The 27964-nt window shown below is 38.5% G+C and overlaps 1 protein-coding gene across 1 annotated transcript; it reads left to right on the top strand.

The window, feature by feature from the left end:
* On the top strand, nt 1-27964 carry SLA2 (Src like adaptor 2). Its single transcript, XM_023507157.2, has 8 exons — nt 1-616; nt 8219-8349; nt 13334-13460; nt 14107-14193; nt 18791-18894; nt 25957-26106; nt 27130-27262; nt 27797-27964. The coding sequence occupies exons 2-8, from the start codon at nt 8229-8231 to the stop codon at nt 27957-27959; spliced, it is 885 nt and encodes a 294-aa protein (XP_023362925.1). The 5' UTR covers nt 1-616; nt 8219-8228; the 3' UTR covers nt 27960-27964.

Here is a 27964-nt window from a genome sequence, read left to right as displayed (position 1 = left end):
TTTTGAGACCTAAAAAGGTTTATATTTTTATTTTATGTTGGCCAAAACTAAAGTCTGGTGTCCCAATTCTTCCAATTGTGCTTTTTTCCTTTAGGCAATATTGCTTTCTAGCTTAGTTATGTTCTAAAAGACTGGTCTAAAATAATGAAATAAGTTGCTTTAGGCTAAGACAAGAATGATGCTTTCTCCTCTAGAACAGGAACTTGTTGGTGCTTCTTACACTGTGTGCTGTCGTCAGAGGAAACCAGTGGTTCTGAGAACCACCAAGTCTGCAATGTCAACTAAAGACTCAAAGAAATCCTTCACCATTTCCTATCATACATCTTGAAAGGATAGTTTTAGGGGCTTACACAAGGTCGTGGTCTCCCAGACCAGAAGGATCAGGCTTAAAGGGTCTTCCCAGACTCAGATCCACAAGAAGCCACCTGGACACGGGGAGTGCCACAAACTATCCCAGTGTGGTGCACCCCGACATGTTCCAGCCGACTAGCAAAATCTGACAACCAGAGTAGAGACCCTGAAGGTTCATTCACCCAGCCCTGTGGGAGGAACAGGCCTACCCACACCTTCTAGCACCTGGTTGAGATCTTCTTGACACTCTGACAATGAAATCCTGGTAAGTGCATTTGGTTTGGTCAAAATGAGGAGGGGTGGAAAGGTATTGATTCCCTAGAATAGCCACATTTGATTTAAATAATGGTATCCAGTTTCCTATGGAGGGCCGAAGGAGGAAGTCACATTCTCCAGACTTCAACAGATGCACTAGCCATGGAGTCCCTGCCATGGGGAACACCAGGGAGATGTGTGATGGAGGTCCCCAAATCCAAGTTCTGAGGTGTCGGGGATTATGGCCTAGGACAGCAATCCCCAGGAGGCTCACTAATTATTTTTTGGCCAACAGCAAACATTTGTTGAGTGCCCGCTGTGTGTAGGGGACTGTTTGCGTGCTAGAGGGAGTGCAAAATTCCCTAAGGCTTGCTCCCTGCCCTCATGGGACTTACAATCTAGAAGGAGCTAAGATAAGCAGTAACAGTAGACAAAATGGTACAAATGCACCTGAAATTTAACAAGTAACACACAGTGAGATCTATGGGAAGAGTCATCAATAGAGAGGATCAGGGAAGATTACTTGAAGGGGGTGGTGTCTAAATTTGATTTCAAATTCAGTCAGAGAGATGAATACATGGAGATTGCCTAGCGGACACAGGGAACAGCGTGAGCAAAGGCTCAGATGGCCTCGTTAGGAATTAGTTACCCATTTTGGGTGGGTGACTAGAAACCACCCCAGGTTGTAGAGAGTCTGTCAGTCACAGAAATGTGAAATTTGCTGATAAAAAATTTTAATTGTAAGGCAATAGACTAGAAAGAGGCACTGAAGATTTTTGAGTTTTTTGAACAGATGTATGCATAAGAATGCCTATTCTGGCAGCATTAGCAAATATAGAATAAAGAAAAGAAAAAGAAAAATATTAGTCTGGGGTCTGTTGAATCATTCTGGGACACAAATGGGCTTGGAAGGTATGAATTCAAACTAGGATTTGGTAACTAGATTTGATTCAATTCCGCTAAACATTTATTAAGCGCCTACTCTGTGCTGGGTATTTTCCAGGTAGAAGGGTTACAAACACACACACAAAAAAAAAAAAAAAAAAAAAAAAGCCCACTCCCCATCCTTAGAAAGTCTATTTGTAACAATACATCCAAAAATAAAAATTAAATACTAATACATGTACAATGTAAATACTCATGGGTTTTATTTTTGGAGAGGCAAGTATAGTAGCTGCTAAGAGGCTAAGGAAAGGAGCTGACATTTGAGTTGAGCCTTAAAGGGATCCTGGAATTGCAGGAGCCAGGTGGGAAGGAAACAGCCCTGACAAAGCCCACTAAGAGACAGAAGGGGCAGTATCATGCATAGGGATAGTTAAGTTCCAGGATGGCTAAAACATAAATGGGGGGGAAGGGGTGTTTAAATGTAAAAATGAGCTAGAAGGAAACGGCAATCACTCCAGTTTCTCTACCAGGAAAACCGCTGAAATGGGGTCAGCAAGAGCAGGTCACAACTGAAACAACTCTTGAAATAGAAAAATTGGAAGAGGGATAACCAAAGGGACAGGTCCCATGGGAGATCAGAGGGAATGGGATCAAGGATGCACATTAAAAAATAAAAAACAAACAAACAAAAAAAAAACACCCCCTCTTAAAGTGGAGGAGAGGAGAGAATGAGGGATGGTATGGACACGAGGCAGAGAAGTGGAGATAAGATAAGCTAAGTGGTGGAGAGAGGAGATTTGAAGTAACAGGTATAGGAAGCAATTGGAATACAATCAATCAGGTGGGACAAGAAATCAAAGAAAAAGCCATGGCAATTGTCATGGAAGACCAGGTGAATCATAGTGTCTTAAAGAAAAATAACCAAGTCAAAAGGAAGAGGAGTTTCAAGGGGAGAAAATGAGTTCCATTCTGGATTTCTTGTGTTTGACATTGAGAGACAGCTTGGTTCTTTGGAAAGCATGCTAAGAGGAGGTTGTGGAGGAAAAGGTATGTGGAGTCAGACAGAGGACTCACATTCAAATTCCAGCTCCTATGTGTCCCTGAAGAAATATAATTATCCCTTCCACATCATGGGAGTTAGGGGCACAGCACCCCCAAGATCTGGAAAATCCAGGTAAAAACTTTCACCCTCCCTTTATGTCAGAGACAAAGTCTGATATTCTTTTTTTTTTTTTTTTTTTTTTTTTTTATGGGATATTTATGGTACCTTAGTGTGAAATTTGGGTTAAATTATTTGATCATAAGCTTTATGTCATTTCTGGCTTCTACAAAACTCCAAAAAAATTCCCATTTAATTTATGCCAACCCGCAATGTGGAAAGTCTTGATGTGGAAGCAATAACTGTAGTCATTCTACTTCTCATGTTTTATCTATAAAATGAGAGAACTGAATAAATGGCTTTAGAGGACCCATATCTACCTCTGAATCTATGATCCTAAAACCCAAGAGATTCAAGTGAAAATAGGAGCACACAAAATATTTCTGACCCTCCTTTAGGGGTCTTAACTTTGAGGCGGTTTGGTGGCAGGAACAGAGGAGCTCAACCTGGCAGCAAAAATGAGTGCTCACATTTTGTGTTTCCTCCAGAAAAAAATGAATTACTTGTCCCTCCTAAGATCGGGAGCAGCCAGGTGGTGCAATGGATAGAGCACTGGGCCTGAGTCATGATTTCCAATCCAGCCTCAGACACTATCTGTGAGACCCCAGGCAAGATACTTTACCTTGTTTGTCTCAATTTCCTCATCTGTAAAATGAGCTGAAGAATGAAATGGCAAACCACTTCAGTGTCTTTGCCAAGAAAACAGCAAACGAGGTCATGAAGAGTCAGATATGATTGAATGACTGAACTATAAAATAGCAAAAGGTCTTACTCTCTATGAGCCTGAACTTTAAAATAGTTATTTTTAAAAATTATTTTATGTATTATTTATTATGATGATGATATATCATTTTTAATACACATGGTTTTATGAATCGTGTTGGGAGAGAAAAATCAGAGCAAAAGGGAAAAACCATGGGAGAGGGAAAAAAATCGAAAAGAAGTGAACATAGCATGTATTGATTTACATTCAGTCTCCTCAGTTCTTTTTCTGGATACAGATGGCATTGTCTGTCCAAAGTCTACTGAGATTGCTTGGGATCACTGAACCACTGAGAACAACCAAGTCTTTCACCGCCGATCATCGCACATTCTTGCTTTTATTTTGTACAATGTGTTCCTAGTTCTGCTTGTTTGACTCAATATCAGTTTGTATAAATCTTTCCAGGCCTTTCTAAAATTAATTTGTTCATCACTTTTTATAGAACAACAATATTCCATTATCTCCATATACTACAACTTGTTCAGCCTTTCCCCAATTGATGGGCATGGACTCCTTTTCCAGTTCTTTGCCACCACAAAAAGAGCTGCTACAAACATTTTTGCACATGTGGGTCCTTTCCCTTCCTTTATGATTTCCTTGGAATACACACCCAGTAATGGCACTGTTGGGTCAAAGGGTACGAACAGTTTTATAGCCCTTTGGGCATATGAATTCAATAATTTTTGAAACTGTCTACATATAACAACACAATAAAACACAAATCCCTACAAAGTATCAGTGTGGATAGAGGAAAGCAAACTGTAAAATAATGAGTTCTAAGGATACTCCATTCTATACATAAAAGGCTACAGTTGGGGTTGGGGTTGAGGGCTTGTAGGAAGGATAAAGAAGAGGAAAGGAGAGAAGGAAAAGGAAACATTTATTAAACACCTACTATGTGCCAGGCTCTGTGCAAAGCCTTTTATCACTATGATCCCCTTTGGAGGGAACTGGTCTCTAAGGTCCTTTCCAGCCCTAAAGTTCTATGAGTTTTGAATCTTGTTGTTTTCCTAGCCCAATCAATCACTCGACTTTTCTGAGCCCCGGTTTCCTAGAAAGGTCATAATAAGGATTAGGCTGGAACATGAAGAACTCCCTGACCCAGCCCTGATATGGTTCTGGTGGTTTGTACTTCCAGGTTGCCTCTTCCCCAGCTGACCAAACTTTCTGTCTTAAAAACAAGTTGTTATTGATGTCTGCTGGTTTTTTATATCACCATGATTTCCCCCAATATTCCCCTCCCTGTCCTAGACTGCCATCCCATATAACAACCACAATAACAAAAATTAAAGAAGGAGAAGGAGGGGAAATCGGCATAATTGATTGAGCAACCATCCATTTTAAGTGCTACAAATTGCTTCTGAAATATGTTTAGTTTGAGAGGAAGGGAGTGAACAATCTACAAGGAGGCCACAGAGCACATTTAAGTTAAGGGTTCTTAGCTTTTTTTGAGACATGGATCTTTTTTGGGAGTCTGAAAAAAATCTATTAAGCCCTCAGAACGACTCTTTAAGAAATTGTAATGATGTAGAGTACATGATACAAAAATGAAGTCTGATTTTTTTTTTTCTTTTATGGGGTATTTATAGTATCTTATCGTAAAATTTGGGTTAAGTATTTGGTCATAGGCTTTGTGTCATCTGCTGGCCTTTGAGTATCATCTGCGACTTCCACAAAACTCCCAGAGTAACCATTTAGCTTCTTATGCTGACCTACAATATATTGAAATTGCAATGTAGAAAAGTCTTGATAAAAGTCTTTAATTGGCACCCAGTATATATACACCCCATGTAGTAGAAAGAGCAACAATAACATAGTGGTCCTAAAGAAAGAGTATGGCAGAAAATGATCTGTAAGCACAGTTTTATTTTGTTGCTGTTGCTGTCCGAATAATCTTCTTTAGCCTCCCAGAAACTGGAAGCTAAATATTTAAAGTTTCCTTTTTTAAAATATCATACCTGAAAGGAATACAAAACTTCAGTTAGGTCTTAGTGAAAATAAAGATGTAATTTTTTCCACTTTTAAGTTCAAGGGCTCCCCCGAAATCTACTCTGATCTATGCTATTGCTTATTCTTTACAAAAGAGAAAACTGAGGCCCTCAGAGGAAAATTATTTGCCCACACATTGTTATTCACAGTTGGGTCAAGAACTCAAATCTCTTGAAGCTCAGCTCAAGACTCTGTGTAAAACAATATTTTGGGTGTCACTGTTCCCTTTAGTATCTCTCCAGTCTTATCTCCTTTTCCACATACTCAAAATCCACCAGTCATCTCTGATCTCTCTGGACAGCTCCTCATGCTTTCTCTCTATCACAACTTAACCATTAACCAATTAATCAAATTAATCATTAACTAACCTTCTCTCCTAACCTAAGTTCCTGTATTTATCAGATACTGAAATCCAAGACAAAATTTAATGAGGTTGAACATGAAGTCTTGCATTTGGTTTAAAAAACTATATCTATCTATGCATATTTGTGTGTGTGTGTGTGTGTGTGTGTGTGTATATATATATATATATATATATATATGCATGTACATAGGTATAAATACACACAAATACACACACGGTAAAAGTACAGAGATCAGGAGATTTGGGTAGGAAGAGATGTGGCCAGATCAGAATGGTGAGGAAAAATACCCCGAGGCTGAGGTTTTAGCGGACTGGAAACTATGAGTCAACAGAATAAATTGGAAGCCAAAAAAAAAAGTTAATTTCGATTTTCACCTCAGGAGTTCCCCACCTGAGAAACATATATTCCCCAAAGAGTATAAGAATTTTTTCAAGGGGCATGGAGAATATGGGGTAAATAATTATGTTTTTTAGTTGTGTCCAACCTTTGGGGTTTTCTTGGCAAAGATACTGCAGTGGTTTGCCATTTTCTTCTCTAACTCATTTTACAACTGAAAAAACTGAGGCAAACGGAGTGAAGTGACTTGGTCACACAGGGTCACACAGTAAGTATCTGAGACCAGGTTTAAACTCAGGAAGATGAATCTTCTTGATTCCAGGGCCAGCACTGTATCCACTGTTACACCTAACTGACCTAAATAACTATATTATCCTATTGAAATATTCCAAAAGCAATAATGTTAGGGAAAAAATATTATGGGCCCAAGAAAGTTTTCTTTATGAAAAATTAATCTATTTTCTATCTGACAAATAATTTCTAGAATTTGTTTACTTTAATGTGGACTAGGGGAAGGAAGTTTACTAAAAGCCAAGAGAAATTGGGACCAAATAAATAAACAAATAAAATAAAAAATAGTTGAGAATCCCTGCTTTATATAGCATTAATTATCTTTATGCAGATGAATCCAAGATCCATATATGCAGACCTAATGTTTCTGCTGAAGCCTAGTTCTGCAAAAGACCTATTAGATTTTGGTGTCCCAAAACAGGACTAATTATCCTCCCACACTACCACCAAACTTTCCCCTTAACCCTCTATTAATGTTAAGAGAACCACTGTCATCCCAACGATCCAGTCTTGAAATCTCATTGTCAGCCTTGATTCGTCCCTCTCACCCACATGCACAATCGTGTCATTTCTACTTTCATGCCCTTTCTCTCATCTATTCCCTTCTGGACCTTCACATAGTCACGACCCTGTGTAGACCCTCATTATCTCCAGCCTGGACAATTGTAATAGCCTCCTACTTGGTATCTATTCCAAGACTTTCTTCATCCCAATCCATCCTTCACTCTGCTGTCAAAGGGATTTTCCTCCAGGAAGGTCTGACCACGACATGCCTCTGCTCAGTAAATGCCAGTGGCTCCCTATTACCTTCAGGATCAAATACAGCCTTCTGTTTGATATTCAGCAAACACTGATTCAGTAAACATTAACTAAACAGGGATTGTGTCCTTAAGGCACTGGGCTTGGGCAGAGGATCAGAAGAAGTTACCAAGTTAATATGAGAATAAGACACCAGCAAAGATCACTATAATATATCATTTTACATGATAATTGTGAAACAGAAGTACAAACAAGTGCTTTATGAGGTCCAAGAGGGAACAAAATTACTGAAAGGGAGAAATGAGAGGAGGCAGAATTAAGGATGAGTAAGCATTTGTAGGGAAGGAAAAGGAATTCTAGGTATTGCTAATAGAGACAGGAGAACACAAGGCATTTTCAAGAGACATAGAAGGAAGACCTGAGTTCAAATCCAGTCTCAGAAACTTATTTGCTGTGTGACCCTGGCCAAGTCATTTAACCCTATTTTCACCAATTTCCTCAGTTGTAAAATGAGCTAAAGAAGGAAATAGCAAAGCTCAAAACAGTGTCTGTCCTGAAGAAGTTTATTTCCCTCTAGGGTAGAGGAAAGTGATAGTCCCCTGCTCCTCTCTCCTAGTCACAGCTCCTCTAGAGTGTCTTCCCTTCCAAAGTCTTGTTTTAGAAATGGCAGAGACCAACCAGATTGGGCTGAAGAGTGCAATCAGGAGAGTGAAGGGACTGCAGACTATATAGAAAGAATGCAAAAAACTCAGATATATTTAGCCTGGAGAGAGAGGTTCCAGGTATACATGATGCTTATTTCCAGATATCAGAAGTTCCCTTCTTCCTGGTGGGATCTCCCTTGTACAAGTCGAATGACTCTCAAGCTAACCCAGGTGGTGGTTGACAGAGGTAAAATTTAAACACAGGTCTTCTGACCTCAAGTTCCACATTCTTCCACTGTTCCCCACTGCTCTGGCAAAATAATCTCCTCGAGGACTAGATCGGAGGGTTAGGTGGCAGCTGGGGCAGACGAACAAGCCACGTTAGGAGCTGTGATGTTGATGATCCAAGTTTCTCTTTCAGATTCCTCCTCATGGCATGTTTCAGAGCCATCTGCCAAAGTACCATGGGAAGTTTGCCCAGCAGAAGAAGAACAAGCCTACATCTTCCTGGGCTCTCTGCCAGTGGCCAGAGATCCGGGCTATTACAGGAAGGTAAAATGCAGTCCTGCTTGGGCATCCCGGCTTCTCCTTAGTTAGTGGGGCTTTGGATCTAGAGGAAATCTCCAAACGTCATTTTACCCGGTGATTCTCAAGAACTTCCCCAGCTCTTTCTGGATTCAAGGTTTGCAATAAGGGGGCAGCTAGGTGCAGCAGTAGATAGGTAATTGGATCTGGAATCAGCAGGACATGAATTCAAATGTAATCTCAAACACTTAAGGGCTGTGTGACCCTGGACAAAACATTTAAACTTGATTGTAAGTAAGTAAATAAATTTATCAAAAAGCATCTCTGCCACTTACTAATATCTGTTTGATTTTAGACAAATAATCTGACTTATCTGACCTCAGTAAAATGAAAAAGTTAGCCTTATTCCCTCTCTAGCTCCAAATTAGTGATGCCATATGTAGGTGCTGAGGAGATAATGACAAACCAAAATAATTCCCTGCCAAGGGATTTATGTTCTATCAAATCTTATGAGAGCTTCATGTGGATAGTTTACCCCAGTGATTTCTTACACTTCTTTTTGTAAATTTTTTTATTTTAAACTTAAATCCAAAGTGAGAAAAAATATATATATACAACAGGTCACAAGGATTCCACATAAAACAATAGATTTCCATTTCAAGAAAACCTATATAATAAATGTGTAGTATTTACCCAGATTTTTTTCGCTTTCTTGTTGATTTTCTTTTGTTTCTATTGTGTACTTTTTACTTTATTTTTTCTCCCTCCCTCCCCTTCCTATAAAGAAGGATACAATTAAGCACATAAGCACATAAGATATATATATATATATATATATATATATATATATATATATATATATATACACATATACAAATCTACATTCACACTATTTATAAGACCATACTAGGCTTATTTCCTCCTATCATCCATTTCTCTGAAAGTAAATAATACTTCGCTTCTTAAGTTCATATCTTTCCATGTTTTTCTAAATCAACCAGTTCATTTCCTATACCACAATTATGTTCCAATCCAATTGTCTATGAAAGTTTTCTTCCCAATTTTCTGCTTTCCTTCTGTTCTTGACCATATAGATTTTTCCTTTTTATACTTCAACAATGCTTTCGGCTTACAATATAGCTTAACATCTGATATTGCTGGATCTACTTCCTTTACATTTTTTTCCCCTGATTTCTTTGAAGTTCCTTTTTTCTTTTGTTCTTCTAAATGAACTTTATTATTATTTTTTTCTAACTCAGTAAAATAAATTTTTAGTAATTCAATTTGGGTGACAATGAATATTTAGATTGGTTAGGTAAAATTGTCATTGAAAAATATGTTGACGATATCTATTTATGAACAATAAATATTATTTCAGTGAATTAGAGCTGAGTTTATTTTATAAAAAGTGTTTTGTGTTTATGTTCTTACAGTTTCTGTGTCTATTTTGGCAGGTATGCATTCAAGTATTTTAAATCTGTTTAGGTATTTTAAATGGTCTAAAATAATATTGAACAATATTGCTGACATATTTTGTGGTTTCTCTACTTTTCCCTTTTGATTAAATTCATTTTAACTTTAACTTTGTCTGAGATCATCATTTTTGTCTCTGGTTTTTTTTCACATACTAAATTCTACTCCTGCTCTTTATTTTATCCTTGTGTGTACCTCTCATTTTTATAGTGTTTCCTGAAGGCAACATAATTGTTGAATTAAAATTTTTAATCTGCTATCCATTTCCATTTTGTGGGTAAATTCATCCCATTCACATACTAAGCAACAATTATTTGTGTATTTTCCTCCTTCCTATTTTTTTCTTTCAATGTTTCTCACTCTGTTCCTATGCCTCTTCACTCCTCTGCTTTACTTTTACCCACTACTTTCCCCTCTTATTTCTTAATATATCCACCTCTCTAAGGTCCCTCCATTATACTCCCCCTTCCATCTCTTTGTCCTCTTTATTTCTAAATTTAGATGATGTATGCCCTTCTAGTGGTTCCCTCTTTAATCTATTCTTGATAAGAGTAAGATTCCAGCACTACCTCCCCTCTTCCCTACTAGCTTCTTTTGTATCCATTTTTCCTTTTATGCTTCATTTGTGTAAGATAATTACCCCTTTTTATCTCTCCTTATTTTTTTTTAAAGAATCACATAAGTCGGCCCATGACTTTCTTTCAAATTACTCAAATAATGCATTCATAAAGATATTGCTAATCTTTCACATGTATGAAGTAAACAGTTTGACCTTATTGAATTCCTTATAATTGGTCTTTAATATTTACATTATATTTTTTCTGGATGTTATATGTCAAATTTTCCCTTAAATTCTAAGAGTTTTGTCACAAACACTTGGGTTTTTAACTCTGAGATTTAATTGGCTCCTGGGAAGAGCATCCCTCCTCAGTTCAGGATACCCAAAGCACTACTATCCCTGAACTATAGCTTCTAGAGCAGATGTCAAACACAAAGTCTGTTAAGTCACATGTGGGTCACAACACTCCCAAGTGCAACCTGAACTAGATTAACCTTTAATCTAGTTTTAGCCAACCTAGATTGTAAAGTAATATCTCAAGGTTATTTTAATTTGCATTTCTTTAAAGAACAATAATTTACAGCATTTTTTCATATTACTATGTGTAGCTTTGATTTCTTCATCCAAAAACTTACTGTTCATATCCTTTGCCTATTTATCAATTAGGAAATAACTTGTATTCTTACAGACTTGACAAAGTTCTTTATATATCTGAGATATAAGCCCTTTACCTGAGAAACTGTCTCTATATAAAATTTCCTCCCGGATTTTCTGCTTTCCTTCTTCTCTTGGCTACATTGGTTTTATTTGTATAAAAACTTTTTAACTTAATATAATTAAAATTTTCAGTTTTTATGCTTCACAATGCTCTCTTATTTCTTATTAATTCATGAATTGTTCCCCAGGCGTGAGTCTGATAGGCAGTTGTTTTAGTATGTTTTTATAGTAATAAATGTATGGATAATATAGACACAAACATAAACTCACATACATATATAGTTTTCTAATTAGAAGTGCCAAACACAAAGCTGAACTCCTAAGTTGGCTGAACCAAATAAAAATGTAATTGGGAAAACTTAAACAAAATAAATACAATAGAACCTAGATTACATTAATATGGGGTTTCCTAAGCCAAGATGTAGCTTGCCAGCATCCTTATATAAGCTCATGTGCCCTTCCTGGTTTCTCTTTGAATTTTGATAACACTGTTCTGGAAGACAAACCTTGCAATTATAATAAACTCAGTTCTGTAACACAGGGCCTTCATCTCCTCCCAGACTTCAGGAAGTTGAAGTTCTGGGCACTTCATTACTGAGAAATATAATATTAATCCTCTGAGAACAAAGATTGTTTCATTTTTGTTTGTGCATCCCTAGGGCCTAGTATGGTGCCTGGAGCATAGCAGGACTTAAATGCTTCTTCATCGATTGATTCAAGTAGCCCAGATTGAGAAAAAAAGGAGAAATAAATTTCTTCATGAATAATTTGGGTCACCACCTTCTAAATAAGAGAGAAAAGGCTATCTTACTGCACTGAAATCAGTCTCCCAGTGATAAATATTATCTCACACAAAAATTCTGGGAGGTGAGTACTACCCTTATTTTATGAGTGAGGAAACAGGCAAAAAGAAGTGATTTATCTAGAGTCATGCAGCAAATACATCTGAAGCTGGATTTGAAATCAGGTCTTTTTGACTCCAAGCTCCGTCCTCTACTCATAAATTACTATTATTATTATTATCATTATTAATGTTAATAATAATAAAGCTGACTTTTAGGGATAGGGTTGGGGATAGGGATTTGACTGTGATTTTATCAGAGTATGGAGCTCCAATTAAAAAATTCTACTAATGCAGGTTGGTAGGGAATAATGCAGGTTGGTATGGAATAATGAAACCCATTACACACTCACCACCAAAAAAGCAAACATAAAATAATCCATTCTGATATCCAGGAGTGGAGCACCACATAGCTCCAAGGGTTTTCCCCTACCCATAAAATTTCAGTTTTTGAAAGAACTTCTCAGGCGAATCTCATCTCTTCGATCACGGGCTCATCAGTTAAAGCTGGAGGAAGCAGTACTAAACATGGCAGCATACACTGAGTGTGAAGTCACCTAGTCTTGGTGACCAGTTAGAATGAAGCATAAAGTCCCCCAGCACTGATACAGCTGGAATAAGAGGGGAAGGCAGAATCAAAGCTGGAAGGAGACTAGTCTAACCATTACCTGAAGAAAAATACCTTTGGAGAAGCTGCATAATAGAGAGTATTCTAGGCTTAGAAAGAAAAAAGACTCAGTTCAAATCCTCCCTAACTACATTTGTGAGTATTTCATTTAATATTCCTTCCCTGAATCTTGATTTCCTTACCTGTAATATATTTATGGTTTTTTGTTTTTTGGTTGGGGAGGCACTTAGGATTATGTGACTTGTCTGAAGTCACACAAGCTAGTGTCAAGTGGTTAAGACCAAATTTGAACTGAGGGAGGGCCAGTGCTCTATTCACTGTACCACCTCCTGCCCCTATAGTACCTTCTTCATAGGTTGCCACGAGAATCAGATAATCCATGTAAAGTGCTTCTCTCCCTGATATCTGCCCACTCATTAATTTTGCAAATATTAAAGTACCATATAAGAAGCTTGGCAAACATGGATTAAAATCCTGATTCTGCTATTTTAGAACCTGTGGTATTTTGAGCAAGTAAGCTCTCAGGATGGACCTCAATGTCCTCATCTGTGGAGTGAAGTTAAACTGAATGATGTTCAAGTTTCCTTGCTGCTCCAAATCAGTAGCCTGTGATAATTTCTTCAATGTCTAAAATGTCCTAGGACTGTGATTTACAGCTATCAGTCCTCAGTGGTTCCATTTTAAGGATAAGGAAACTGAGATTTATCAAAAGGAAGGGATCAGTCCAAGGTCATACCGTCAATTAATGGCAAGGCTTGGACTAGAATCCAGGTCTCTCTTTTTTCTCTTCCAGAACTCTTGACTGTTCCTGACCCTCCAGATGAATGCAAGGCTATGGCTGTGGCTTTGGACAGTTTCCCAGCTGGGGAACATGGGGAGCTGGTGCTGAGACTTGGGGAGCCACTGACCATCATCTCTGAGTAAGTCTGTTGGAAAGACTGGGACACAGAGAGCTAAACCAGCGCTATCCATCCCTGGCTGCCTGGGCCAAGCACAAAGCTTGAATAGGTCAGGGATCCCCACTCCTGGAGAGGTTCCCAAATTTAGCTGGCTTAGTGCTCTGTAGCTCAGAACTCCAGACACTAATAGCCTAAATTCCAATGTGTTCCCAAACCATGATCTTCTGGTCATGAGGCTTCTCCTACTCCTCTATGGATCATTCCCCTCTCCACTCCTGGGTCAGAGAAAGGCTTTATGGCCTAGTATACAATGATCCTATAAGTCTATGCATATCATGAGAAGGACCCATCTTAATCAATCAACAAGCATTTACTAAGTGCCTACTTTATGCCAGGTCTTGTGTTGGGCACAAAAGGATACCCAAAAAAAGAGAAAGAAACAAGTTCCTGTCCTCAGAAAATTTGCATTCTAATCGAAGGAGACAAGAAGTTCACATACAAATTTAGATAGAATAAATATATTTAGCTCTGAACTCTTGAGGAAAGAAAAGCTCGAGGAGTAAAGAAGAGATAGTTTCAGAGGTCATTTTCCTGCTTTAGCAACCCCTGAGTCTGCAATTGCCCCTACTTTGGAGAAGGGAGTTTGATGGACTTCTTTGGGTTGCAGCAACGGAGAATGGTGGAGAGTTATGTCTGAAGCCACCAACCAGGAGTTCAGTATTCCCAGCAGCCACGTGGCCAAAATCTCTCATGGGTAAGTTTTTTTCAGTCTCTTAGAAAATCCCGTCCTAGAAATTATGCTCACTTTCCTGGGAGGAGAAGACAGGAAATCAAGCTGTAGTTCTGACATCAAAGCATTCTGGGACCCTGGGCAAGACCGTTCTGCTCCTCTGGGCTGCCATTTCCTGTGTAGGGAGGATGTGGACTAGATGGTCTTTAAAGTATTTCCAGCTTTGAAATTCTGTGGTCTAATGTCCCTTCCAGATGTGACATTCTATAGTTCTTTGGTGTCTTCCCCAAAGGTCTTCCCCTTAAGGAAACTTCCAGGGATGGTGGTAGAGGTTTAAAATTTACAAAGTCATTTTCTCAACATAACCCTACAAAGCAGATATGACACATCTTGTCATGATTCGGCTCTGATATCAGACCACAAACAGAAAGCCCAACCCTGCCCCCTCTTTATTTGTGTCTTGGATCTTATCTCCTTCCATCTCCTCCAGGAATTTGTCATTCTCTCATTCTCACTCACCTTCAATCTCTACTTTTCTAATGGCTTACAAACATAATTAAGTTCCCTACTAATCCTTTAAGAAGCTTCCCTTGAATTTTCCATCTCCTCCAGCCACTATCATCCATCCTTAAAAATAATCACCATAAGAACTCCCTTTCCCTTCGTCATCATTCACTCAGTCCTTGACCCCTTACAATCTAGTCTCCTGAAACTACTCTCAAAAATCACCAGTGATTTTTTTTTACTGATCAAGTTGAAGACTTATCTTCCTTGATGTCTACACAACATTTGATACAGTTGATTTTTCCCTCTTCCCAAATATTCTTTCCTTTCTTGGATATTGCAACATTGTTCTCTCTCTCGTTTTTCCTCTTTTATGTGACTTTCTCCACCTCCCTTGCTGGGTCTTTACCCATCTTCTACCCCCTAATAGCTGTCATCTCTTTTTTCCTGGATCTTCTCTTCTTTCCTTTGCATTCCCCCTTGGAGTGCCCATAAGGTCCCATGGATTCTCTTTTGTTATTACTGAGATGAGTTGAATGTCTATATTGCCAATCATCTTTTTTCTGACCTCTCATCTTACACCTCCAGTTGCTTGATGAATAGCTCCATCTGGATACCCCATAAGGATAGGGATCTATCCTGTGATCTCATTAGCATTTTTTGATCCATTTTCTATTTATTTCTGCATTAATCGCTAGTTTGAATAGGTCAGTTAGTATTTGCTTTAATTGAACACAATGTCTTCTCATCTTTAATTGAACATCATATCTTCTCATCTTTAATTTTTCTTCTAATTTGGTACTGATTTTGTTCTCTATTCTAAGAAAGCAGTAGTCTAAATATCCAAAGACAGCTGATTAGAAATGACTCCCACATTGGTATCTAGTTGTTAAATGACAAGATTCTATTAAGTTAGAGTAAGACAACCTTAGGCTCAAAATCCATGATGCTATATGATTAATGTCATTTCCAAAAAGGGTATTAGATTTTTCACTACATCCAATGCCCTCTCTTTCTTTTATTTATTTATTTTTAAATCGCCTTTTTTAAATTAAAGCTTTTTATTTTCAAATTATAAGCATGAATAATTTTTCAATATTAATCCTTGCAAAACCTTGTGTTCCAATTTTTCCCTCTTTCCCCCCCACTCCCTTCCCCTAGATGTCAAATAATCCAATATATGTTTTATCAACATGGTCAAAAAATATGTTAAATCCAATATATGCATACATATTTATACAATTATCTTGCTGCATAAGAAAAATCAAATCAAAAAGGAAAAAAATGAGAAAGAAAATAAAATGCAAGCAAACAACAATAAAAAGAGTGAAAATTCTATGTTGTGATCCACACTCAGTTTCCACAGTCCTCTCTGTGGGTATAGATGGCTCTCTTCATCACAAGATCATTGGAACTGGCCTGAATCATCTCACTACTCAACTTTCTTTTTAAAGAAAGTATTTACTTTATACAAGTATAAAAGCTTCATTGTGTGTTAGGTATAAATCTGAGTCTCTTCTGTTTACTGGTCCTGAACTATATGTGTTCCAGCTTAGTTTTCACTATATCCCCCTATGGACTTTTGCACTGAAGCCACAGAATTTTATAGGATATATTCATTTCATCTGGAGCGTTTATAGAATTTCTCTATCACCTTATCCTCTGCAACAATTACTACTGGCCAAAATTGCATTTACTTTCATGGTGTTTTTTTTTTTTTTTTTTTTTTTTTTTTTTTTTTTAACTTATCCTCATGATCAATGCAGGATGAGGAAGCTAAGCATCCCATGTTTCTTGTTACCTGCTAGGCTTCCAGTGAGACCAGCTCTGCCAACTCCTTTACCTCTCCAAAGAAAATCTGCACATTGGATTTAGCTCAACTTCCTCATTTCTTGGGGTTTCCTATAGTAAGAATATCAGTACGGATGTGATTTAGTTCCTCCATATACCATGTTGACTCATTGGTCAGTGGAAAAGGAACTTTAGAGGGCCAGTGGCTTTTTTTTAAGGTTTTTAATAGTATTTTATTTTTCCAAATACATGCAATACATCGTAACATTCATTTTTACAAAATCTTGTGTTCAAAATTTCTCTCTCTCTCCTCTCCCTTCTCGGCTTCCCAAGACAGCAAGCAATCTGATATAGGTTAAATATACACATGAATTATTATTTTCAGGTGTCTAAAAACTATGTGATTACTAACACTGACTGGCCCCTTTTTTTAATCCTCTGTTCATTGTCAGGGAAAAAGTATTAGGGGATGAAGTATTTTTCTTTACTTCTTGGGTTGCCATGATCAAAAATTCATGAAATCATAAATTTTGAGCTGGAAGGCAAGTTAAGAGGTCATTGAGTCTAATCCTTTTCTTTTTTAAGTGAGGAAAAGAGACTGAAAAGTTTAGTGACTTATTCAATGTCATATAAAATAATAATAATAACAATTATAAATATTAACTAATATTTACACAGCATTTACTTTGTACCAGGCACTGTGCTAAGCACTTTACAATTATTATCTCATTCAATCTTTACAACAAACTTAGGAGATAGGTGCAATATTATTTCCATTTTATTGGAGGCAAACAAAGCTAAATGACTTACCCAACATCATACAGCTAGTAAGCTAAGAAGGAAGGATTTGAACTCCAAGCAGTCCCAACTCAATGTTCTCTCCATAGCTGTTACCAAGTATCTAGCCTGCTGACAATGAAACTCTCCATCCTTAATCAAGCTGTCCTCAGAAAATAGAATATTGTTAAGACCACAATGAAATATTTTTTCCATCATGGCAAAAGCTACTAGATGGGGACATTCAGGTCCTATGAGTGTACAGAAGAATATTTCTTTTGAAATCTACAGTCAACCCTCAACTTTCCCAATCTCAAGAATTCAAATGATTTTTTTAGTAACCTTATTTTCACTTTCCCACTGGTACCCATTGCACAATCATGACTACTTAAGGTAGAGAAAAAGAATGAGGAACATGATGTGTGCAAGTGTGTGGAACAGTTGGTAGTGCTTGGTATCCTATTACTGGCCTTGCAAAAGCTCCCTATGCATTTGTTGCATATTTTCATCTGTTTGCCTTTAAAACTCAATTTTTTTGTTGCAATTGTATTCCAAAAATGTAGTACAAATTCTTTGGGCTCTAAGTCCAAGTGGGCAAAGTCAGCGATTCAACTTAGTGAGAAAATAGAATAATTTGTTAGTCAGAAAATAGGTGTGAACAAATGATTTATTAATCTGCAAAAAGGAAAGTATTTATAATACTAGAGTTCACTTGTTATAAAATGATTATATTGTCTGAAATCAATGTGCAGGCTTTTTTTTCATTTTGAAATGTTAGCATAAAAAATTCTAGGGAAAAATGCTAGAAAATTCTAGGAAATAAGAACCAAAAAAAAATGTTTTCCATGTTACAAGTTTTATTTTGCATAACACATTTATTTCATTGTTACCATATTAGGAAAAGTGCATATTATCAGAATTAATGTTTTGTTATAAAGAACTGTATGCAGAAAAGTATATTTTTAGCAACCTCTAGCAAAAGATTATGGTTTGTTGTGGTTGTAGGAACTTAACCGCCTATTTCCCATAAGTTTGATTTATCAATATTTGTGTTTTTAACTCTGTTTTCTAGGAATATTACCCCCAGGAAAATCTAAGATTGACTCTTCTTACAATAAGCTCTTTCTAAGCTGAAAGTCATTATCCTAAGGAGTTTATGGCCTAAGTAACTAACCCAGATGAACTAGGGGTTCAGGGGTGTCATAGTCCACTTATGAGTTAATTTAGGCTTTCCTTTCCAAAGGCTATAATTCTCAGAAGACTCATGGAACCGTAGACTATCAGAGCTTTAAAAGGGACCATGGTTCCTTATTTCACAACTCTATGGTAAACTATTTTACAGCTCTGAAAAATGAAGCTTGGAAGTGCTATCCACTGCTCCATAAAGCTGCCCCACTGGTTCAGATTTGTTGTCCTGAGCACACATACAGCGAGGGAAGCAGATAAGGATAGGAAGGGAAAGGGAGCAGGGAAAGCCAGTCAAGGTACGCCAAGTATCACAGACTCAGCCTCTGAATGGGATATTTGACTTTCCTTCCTCTTTTCTCAGCTGGCTCTACGAAGGCCTGAATCGAGAGAAAGCAGAGGATCTTCTGCTTCTCCCCAGCAACCACGGAGGATCCTTCCTGATCCGGGATAGTCAAACCAGGAGAGGTACAAACTATAGAGACTGAGACTGGGGCAAGACTGGTGTCCTAGTGTTGAAGCTGGTTAGGATTGGGCTGCAGGAGCTGAGTTACAGTGTGGTTTTTAAAGAAAAGATGCACTTCCCTAGCGTCCAGAGTTTGACAAAGAATTCATTTTGATTCAGTGAACATTTATTAAGTGCCTACTATGTGCCAGGCATTGTGCTAGACCTTGGGGATATAGCAAACAAATAAAAGAGAAATAACTGTTGCCCTCGGAGAAACAATAATTAGAGGGAACAACACACACACAGGTAAGTAAATAAAATGATGACAATTCCAGGTTCAATCATTGTGTGGGGCACTTTTCTTGTCTTTCTTATATGACCACAGATGCTGATCATTACCTTAATAACCTAAACTTATACAGATTCATAGCTTTGGATAAGAGATCCTGACCACAGGTGATTCAATGAAAATCCATCTGACCATAGTGGGGTTGGGGGAAGCCATGACATTAGCTCTACTGAGAGTAATTAGTATAGCAACTTTGAAATCAATGTATGAGCATTTATTAAGTGCCTACTGTGTGTCCAACACTGTGCTATAGCTACAACCAATAAAAATGGAAGTATTTCTATCTTCCAGGAGAAGGAAAACATTTACATTAATAAGTGTAACCCTGTTTTAAAGAGCCAATTATATAGGACTCTCCTTATTGGTGAAGAGCAATGCTTTGCATCTGCAAAAGGGGCAGGACAGACTTGAAGAAGCAGGAGTTGGAGAAAATCTCTTTTAAGTCTCTTCAGTTGCTTCTGGCTTCCAGCTTTAAAAAAAAAAAAAAAAAAAAGATAAAGTAAATGGGGAAAAGGGAAGAAGGCACTAGTCCTTGAGGAAAAGGATTCTAGGAGGCAGAGGTGATGAGGGAATGTATTCCAGTCAGGGATTACAGGCCAAAGATATGGATGGAGATGGGAGATAGAGTGCTGTATTTTGGAGATAGCAAGAAAGTTGTATTAACTACATTAAAGGTTGTGGAAAGGAGAATACGTATATAACAAGGCTACAAAGGTTATTGTTTATATTTGATCTAAGATGTTTGGGAGTTTTTGTTATTTTGTTTTGGGGGAGAGAACACATGAAATGATTAAGACACTTTTAGCATCCCCAAGATCTCAGAAAGGAATGTTTTATCCTCAGAAACCTAGCACCATGGTGATAGTAGAAGAAACACTGGACCTAGATTTGAATCTAAGCTATGATTTTGTTGTTGTTGGTATGTTCTGTTTTTCTGTCATCTAGATTTCTTCCTATATCTATTTTTCTTTTCCCTCCTTGAAAGCGCTTTCTAACAAAAGAGCTTTGTCTTAAACAGAGAAAAAAATCATCAAAACCCATCAACACATTGAAGAAAAAAATCTGATCTATGCAGTGTTCCATAATTGTGAATTATTGTGACCAGTGGTCCCATTTACCCAGCCCCTTTACAATCAGAGGAAGGGTTGTCTTATATCTTCCTTGGAGCCATTTGGAAACAATCAGTTTTGATCCATTTGTATTGCTGTAGATATTGTGTTCCTTTTTACTTTGCATCAGTCATATGAATCTTTCCATGCTTTTCCCTAATCATCATGTTTGTTGTTTCTTATAACACAGTAATATTCCATTACATTAATGAACCGTAACCTATTTAGTCATGCCCTGATTGACATCAACTTTGATTCCATTTCTTTGCTACAGCAAAAAGTGCTGCTATAAATATTTTGATGTATACTGAGGGAAGGGAGGACAGCTTGCTTCCTTTTTGTCAGTGACCTCCTTGAGTATATTCTAGCTCCGATTTTAATGTTTAATGTGATTTTAAGTCTTTTCATCTTTCTGTTTCTGTTCTCCCATCTGTAGGATAAGAATAGATAAGACTAGATGAGCCTACCCAGATTTAAGGATCTTCTGCTGCAATTGTCCCCACACCACATCAGTACCAAAGGGCCTGAGCCCAGTTAAGCCACCGTGATTTAAGCTTGTAAAGGTCAAATCTCAATTATCCTGGCTCCTTCCTTCTCCCTCGTAAGAGAGCAAAGATGAAACTCCATGTTTCCCTTGGAGTAGTACAGGAGGATGAAGTTGAGCTCCTTCCTAATGTGGATTTGAGATTTCATTGTTGATTTTTTTTTAAGTGAACCAGAAACTTTCAGAAAGATCCAGAATCATCCCTTTTTAAACAAGTAAACTTTTCACAGGATAAAAAGGAAATCACGAATAGAGGGAAGATACTGGAATTGAGAGGTTGGGAAAAGCTTCTAGCAGAAGATAGGATTTTAGTTGGGACTTAAAGGAAGTTAGGGAAGCCAGAGGGCAGAGATAAAAAGAGCATTCTAGACCTGGGGGACACCAGAGAAAATGCCTGGAGTCAAAGATGGAGAACAGAGAAGAATGGGAGTTGGGGGGGGGGTATAGGAGAGATGCTGCAAAGGTAAAATCAACAGGCCTTGATGGAGGCTAAGAGGCAGTGAGGAGCCCAGAATGACTCTTAGGTTTCAAGCCTGAGAAACTGGAAGGATGATGTCCTCTAGAGTAATAAGAAAGGTGGGGAGGGTTTAGGGGAAATTTAATGAGTTGTTTTGGACATATCGAGTTTAAGGTCTCTGCTGGACATCTGGATTGAGATAGCTAAAAGGCAATTGGATATGTGAGATTGGAGATAAGCAGAAAGGCAGGGGCAGGAAAGGTAGATTTGAGAATCATCAGCACAAAGTAAACCCAAGGGGAGTTGAGACCCCCAAGTGAAATGGAATGGCCAGAGAAGAACAGGCCCATGACAGAACCTCTATGATTAGAGAAGGCTAGGATATAGCCAAGGACACAGAGAAGGAGGAGAACCAGGGGAGGGGGGAATCCTAAAGACCTAGAAAGGAGAGAGTAAGCAAAGTGTCAAAGAACATCAAAGAGGTCAAGGAGAATGAAGATGGAGAAGAAAATTGGTAGAAGAAGCTTCTACCTACAAAGTTCCCTGGACTGATGAAATCATAGATCCAGCTCCCTTCTCCATCCCCCTAAAAATCATAATGCCTTTTTTATTTTTTAAGCTGGTATATCACTTTAGCTATGCCTAGGGCTTTTTTACCTGGCTATCCTAAACCTGTCCTTGTTTAATTGATTTTTTAAATCTATGTGCAAGACATTTACCTTTGCCTCCAGATTTAAAAAGTCTACTTTCCTGGGTTATTTGTATTCCAATGGAGAACTGGAGAGCCTAAAGTTTAGGCTCCCCCAAAAATAATTCTCTATAGAAATTTGAAGTTCCAGGAGAGGGTGGGGCAGAAAGAGCTAGTTGGCACTGAGCTTGGAGTCAGGAAGACCTGAATTCAAATCCAACCTCAGACGTTTATTAGCCATGTGACCCCTGGCAAATCATTTAACTTATGTTTCTCCTAGTTTTCCCAAGAGTAAAATAGACATAATAGCATGGATTTCCCAAGTTCATTGTGATTATGAGATAATATTTACAAGATGCCCAGTACATAATAAGCCTTTAAATGCTAGCTATATTAGTTTTTTATATTTGGGAGTTGGGGCACTTTAGATTATATCATTTACTTTGCCATAGAAAGCCAATCCTTCTTTGATAAATTGACTTATTTTCTGCTTCAATTCCATCCTTCACCCCACCAAATCTTTTTTTTTTTAACCTGCTGTTTTACAGTTAAGGTATAGGAGAAGGATCCTTGTCTATTTAGACATCCACAACAACAAGTTTCTTGCCAGGTTAGGGGCCCTGGAGGAGATGGGACTGTGCAGCGAGGGGAGTGGGGGCGGAGGCCGGGGAGAGAAGTAAGAAAGTGTGTGCGCCTGGGGACCAATCACTATACAAACAGGAAACCACAGGGCTCCTCTAGCTGAGATCCCAGGTGCCACCAAAGAGAGATAAGGGCCCACAGATGGTCCCCAGACAGAGACGGTGCCCCTGGAAGGGGAGATGAGAAACTAGAGAAAGTCCCAAAGCTTGGACACACACAGAGTTCCGAACCCTGGCTTGCTTCACTTTGTTAGCATGTCAGAAGCCGTCCTGGGCCCCTGCCTTGGTCCGTGACATTGCAGGGACGATTCCCAGAAGCTGGGCCCTCGTCACCCTCTTCCCAGTGACCTCAGAATTTAGAGCCGGCCCCGTGTGCCATCAGTACCACAAGCAGATTCAGCCCAGACTGCTGCAAGGTCCTGCAGGCTAGAATCCCTGCCCTTACAAGCTAGTTGGAGATGGGAAAGAAACAAGAAATCATATTGGATCTGGGAAAACTTAGATGGAGAAATGCAGAGTGAAGTACACAGAGCTGGGAAAATAATGTGTCGTGACCCCTATGATGTAAGTGGAAAGAACAGCAATAGTAAAACAATTAAAACCGGATGCATTTTAATGGTCAAGCTCAGACCCCTGTCCAACAAAACCATGATCAGAGGTGTCTCTTTTTGTTCTTTTTGACTTCTTTGTGGGGACTATGGATATGGAATATTGTCTGTGATGTTAGATTTTGCTTTAGTGTTTTTCCTTTTTTTTTTTTGTTTTATTCTTTGTTTTAAGGGATGGTTCTTTTGGAGGAAGCAAAAGGGAGTATTAGGAAATGTTAAGTGATGAAAGCTATCGATACAAATTCTTTTCTTCTTTTTTTTTTTTTTTTTTTTAACATGCCAGACTTTCCCCAGCATAAATGCCACAGGAATGAAAGGGGAGGGATTGCTTAAGGCTCAGGAAAGATTTCATGGAAAGGACAGGATTTAATCTGGGCTTCAAAAGGGGTGGCCACTAAAATAGTTAATAAGAACTTGAGAGGCATCCTGTTCAGGAATAAGGAAGTGGTAGACCTCCTGTACTATTTCCTCGTTAGACCACATCTGTTCACAGACCCAGAGCTAAAATGGATCTTAGAGGCTACTGGTCCAACGCTTCTCATTTTACAGATGAAGAATGATGAGGTTTTGTAATACTGTTATGAATAAGTTCAACATGATTGTAGGTGTATATCAAATGGCTTCCTTTCTAAGGCAGTGGGGAGGGGAAGGAGGGAAAGAGGAAAAAATGGAAGTCAAAATCTTACAAAGATAAATTTGGGTCTCCTTGAAGTAAATGACCTGCAGGGGATCTTAGTTAAAATATAACGTCAACCACTTTGACTTCAAATTATTGTTATGAGCGATTGAAATAATTCACAGCTCCACCAATAATGTATTAGTATATTTGTCTTCCTGCAGATGAATGTTTTTAGAAATGAAGGACTACAGGCAGCTAGATTTTTACAGTGGATAAAGTACCAGCCCTGAAGTCAAGAAGACTTGAGTTCAAAATTGGTCTCAGACACTGGCTGTGTGACCCTGGGCAAATCACTTAACCCTAATTGCCCCTCAAAAATATATAAAATTAAGAAATGGAGGTATAGCTCTTTTCCAACCACAAGTTGTGCCCAATTGATCACTTTTAAAAATTCAAAGTTGCCAATTCAATTTAATCATAGAAAATTAAAAAGTATTTGTTGAATCAAGTTGGCCCTGAAAATTTGAAAGTTTAAGCAAGACGAACCAAATTGAAAAAAATCACTTTTTTTCCTAAAATTGAAACCAGTCTTTTGCTCGGAATTTTTTGAAGCCACACAATGGAAAATTATAACAGTAAAAATCTGAAAGGGCAATCTGAAAATGAAGAGGTAATATATTTTTAAAATAATAGTATTTTTCCTCAATTATTTATCTTTGTAAGATTTTGACTTCCATTTTTTCTCCTTCCCTTCTTCCCCTCCCCATTGCCTTCAAAAGGAAGTCATTTGATATAGGTTATACACATACAATCGTGTTAAACTTATTTGGTGTAGTATTACAAAAAATAATTGTAATTACCATCACTGGCTCAGGAATAATTCAGAATAGTAACTATAGCTCCCCCTTTGATAGAGAAGTGGTGGACTAGCCTGTCAGAAGAGGGTCACTGTTTTGATTTGTTTGCGTTTTACTAGGTTCATTAGATGGAGAGAGTGTATATCAGAAAGTGAATAAAAACAGAAGGCACGAATAAAACATTTAAAAGGGGGTTGGGGAGGAAGGAAGCTTTGGTAGGTACTGAATTAACCCTTCAGAAGCTTTACAACTACCAAGTACTTACTGGACCTACTTGAGTGACCGGCCCAGATCTATGCTGGGAAAAGTAGGAAAATCTTAAGAAAGTGGCCTCATTTTCTCCATGGGGGTTGGTGTTAAGCTTTAGGATAATGTTTTCTTCTTTACAATCCAACTGGAGAGTTCATCTTGAGGGGCTTCTTATAGAACATAGATTTTCAAAGCTAGAAGAGATCTTGGAGATCAAGTCCAATTCCCTTCAATTTACAAATAAAGTGAGGGCCAAAGAAGTCCAGTGACCGCCAAACAATGTTCACAACGCCTAGGACTAGAACGCAGGTTTGTCTCCTAGGATAATTTTCTACTTCTTTGTATCACGTAACAAAATTGACAAAGAGAATCTGGATTGAATTATTGTCTTTCCTGCCCTAAAGAAGCATCTTACATTGACCCAGTAGTTAGCACTTGTCAGGATCCAGCTGGAAAGGGAACTACAGACACAGGAAGTGTTCAGGAAGCTTAGGTCTCTGTAGAGATATGACTCCACCTTGGAGAACAGATGTCTTTTCTCCCAATTAGCCAGTCTTGGTGGGGATGTTCAGTAACTTTCCTCAAAAATACTTTACATCAGAAAGTTTTCCTCAAAAATTTCTTTCATTCAGCAGGTTGTTTTTTATTTGTTTTTGCATACCTTTGAATGCCCAGAATTTAGCACAATTTCTGGCACATAATAGGTGCTTAATAAATTCAAGTTGATTTACAGAACAGTTTTGGCCCAATCTTTTCCCCATAATAACTGATTCTTCATGGTTTTCAACTGGGTCAGGGACCAACCTATGGCTCTTCCCTGTCCCTTGCCTCCAGACCCTCTACCCAAGGTCAGCAGTCCCTGTGCTATACATCAGGGATTGAAGACATTTTTATGGAGCCTCAGACTCAGCCCCAGCCCCAAGGACCTCAAGGGTTTCCTTCTTCACCTTCCTTCCTATAGGTGCTTACTCCCTTTCAGTGAGGTTGAACCGCCCTACCTCTCGGGATGTAGTCAGACACTACAGGATTCATCGCTTGGAGAATGGATGGTTCTACATTTCTCCCCGGTTCACCTTCCCCTCACTCCAGGCACTGGTGGACCATTACACAGGTAGGGGGCTGTATCCAGTGTTTGGTCAAGATATCCTTGGATACAGAAAGACCATCTGGGACATCATCCTGACCAGATGGAGTCAGTCCCTCTCTTTCTACAGCTTGTCCTCCAGAAAAATAGAATGCTGGACAGCTAGATTTGGGATTCTAGATACCTTAGTTCTGATCTTGGGTCTGATAGTTAATGGCACCTACAGCTAAGGAATATCTCAGTTGAAATATTATCTTAGACACTTGGTAGCTTATTTTCTTCGTTTATCTCATAGATTTCATTTGAGAACAAGTGAAATTACATAAAACTTTTTTGGTAAAAATGTTTTTTTGCAAATCTGAAAGTGCTTTATAGATGCCGTTTATTATTACTTTAATGTAATGATCTTGATCAATTTTCTTCTCCTTTCCGACCTCAGTTTACTCCTCTGTAGACTGAGAAGTTAGACTGGCAGACCTGTAAGGGTCTTACTAATTCACATTCTGTTACTATTGACTTCCCAGCTCTGACCACCCCAATGGCAAGGCGATTTAGTTACATGGAATTGGTTTTTGCAGACTTCTTTTTCCAGTGGTTATCCATTGCAAAGGAGGAGCCCTCTGGCACTGCCCTTGATGTTTTTATGAGGGCCATCATCCTCTAAGGCAGGAAGACCAGTGAGGTGGTAGTCTAACCCCAAGTTGCCTTAATATATCCAATACATAGAGTAATTGATAATAATCATTAGTTTTATTGTCAGATCTGAAAAGGAACCCTTAAATTCAACTTACCTTTCAAATGTCTCACAGTGAAGTCAGTGGCAAAACCAGAATTACAAACTTGACTCCCAGGCTGGGTCTCTTTCAATACCATTAACGTTATTACTCAGATTCCTTATCCTGGGGGACCCGAAAATGATGCACAGAGGCCCAGCTGATCTGGCCCTGAGAGCAGGAAAGGCTTCCTCCTGGAGTAGGGAGTGGATGGTAGACAGTGGCTAAGCTAGGTGGGGAAGCAGAATCTGAGTGACGTGGACTAGCTCTTCTACAGAGATGGCAGATGATCTCTGCTCCTTGCTTAAGGAGCCCTGTGCCTTTTATCGAGTGGACCCGCTTCCTTCGAAGAACATCCCACCACCAGTGTCTGTACAGAAACCAGCTCTCAACTGGGAAGAAGTAGACAGGTAAGAGGCATTCCTGATTGCAAGGCTATCTCTGAGGCTGGAGGAGAGGTGCTAAACCCTGGGAAAGTTCGGAATCTAAATGGGGAAATTGAGTTTACATGCAGGAAAATATCGAACAGGATAGAATCAATGCTAAAAACTATGAGGTGCTGGGTTAGGGAAGACTATTGGAAGTGGGCTTTGACCTGAGCCTTCAGGGGCAGACAGGAATGTAATAGATGGAGAAGGAAGAATTTCAAATCTGGGATGGCACAAGTAGAGCAAAGTGATGAGACATTGTACAGCTTAAGGAACAAAGTAGGTACTTAGTTAATGCTTGTTGATCAGCCTGAATAAGGGGCAAGTTAAAGAATCAGGGATTAGACTGTGTATATATAAAGGGAAGACCAGAGAGTGGAAAGCATTTGGACAGTGGGGAACCACAGTAGGTTTCTAAGCCTTAATTAAAAGAACAAAATTTGAGTGACATGAAACATGAAACATATGGAAGACATCAAATGATCTCTGATCTCATTCTGTCCTCCCTTCATACAGCTCACTCTTGTTCTCTGAGGTGTCCTCCTCAGGTGACACAAGTCCCATTAGTGTGGGGCTCCGAGAGGCAATTGGCACCTATATCAGCATGACTGAGGATCCATCACTGGACATCAGTGGCCAGAGAAGACTCAAGAAGGGGAATAAAGATAAAGCACTTTGAAGAGA

The sequence above is a fragment of the Sarcophilus harrisii genome, chromosome 2 (genome assembly GCF_902635505.1).
Source record: "Sarcophilus harrisii chromosome 2, mSarHar1.11, whole genome shotgun sequence".
NCBI classification, from domain to species: domain Eukaryota; kingdom Metazoa; phylum Chordata; class Mammalia; order Dasyuromorphia; family Dasyuridae; genus Sarcophilus; species Sarcophilus harrisii.
The sequence above is the reverse complement of the archived record's forward strand: the minus strand, read 5'-3'. Positions and strand labels throughout refer to the sequence as shown.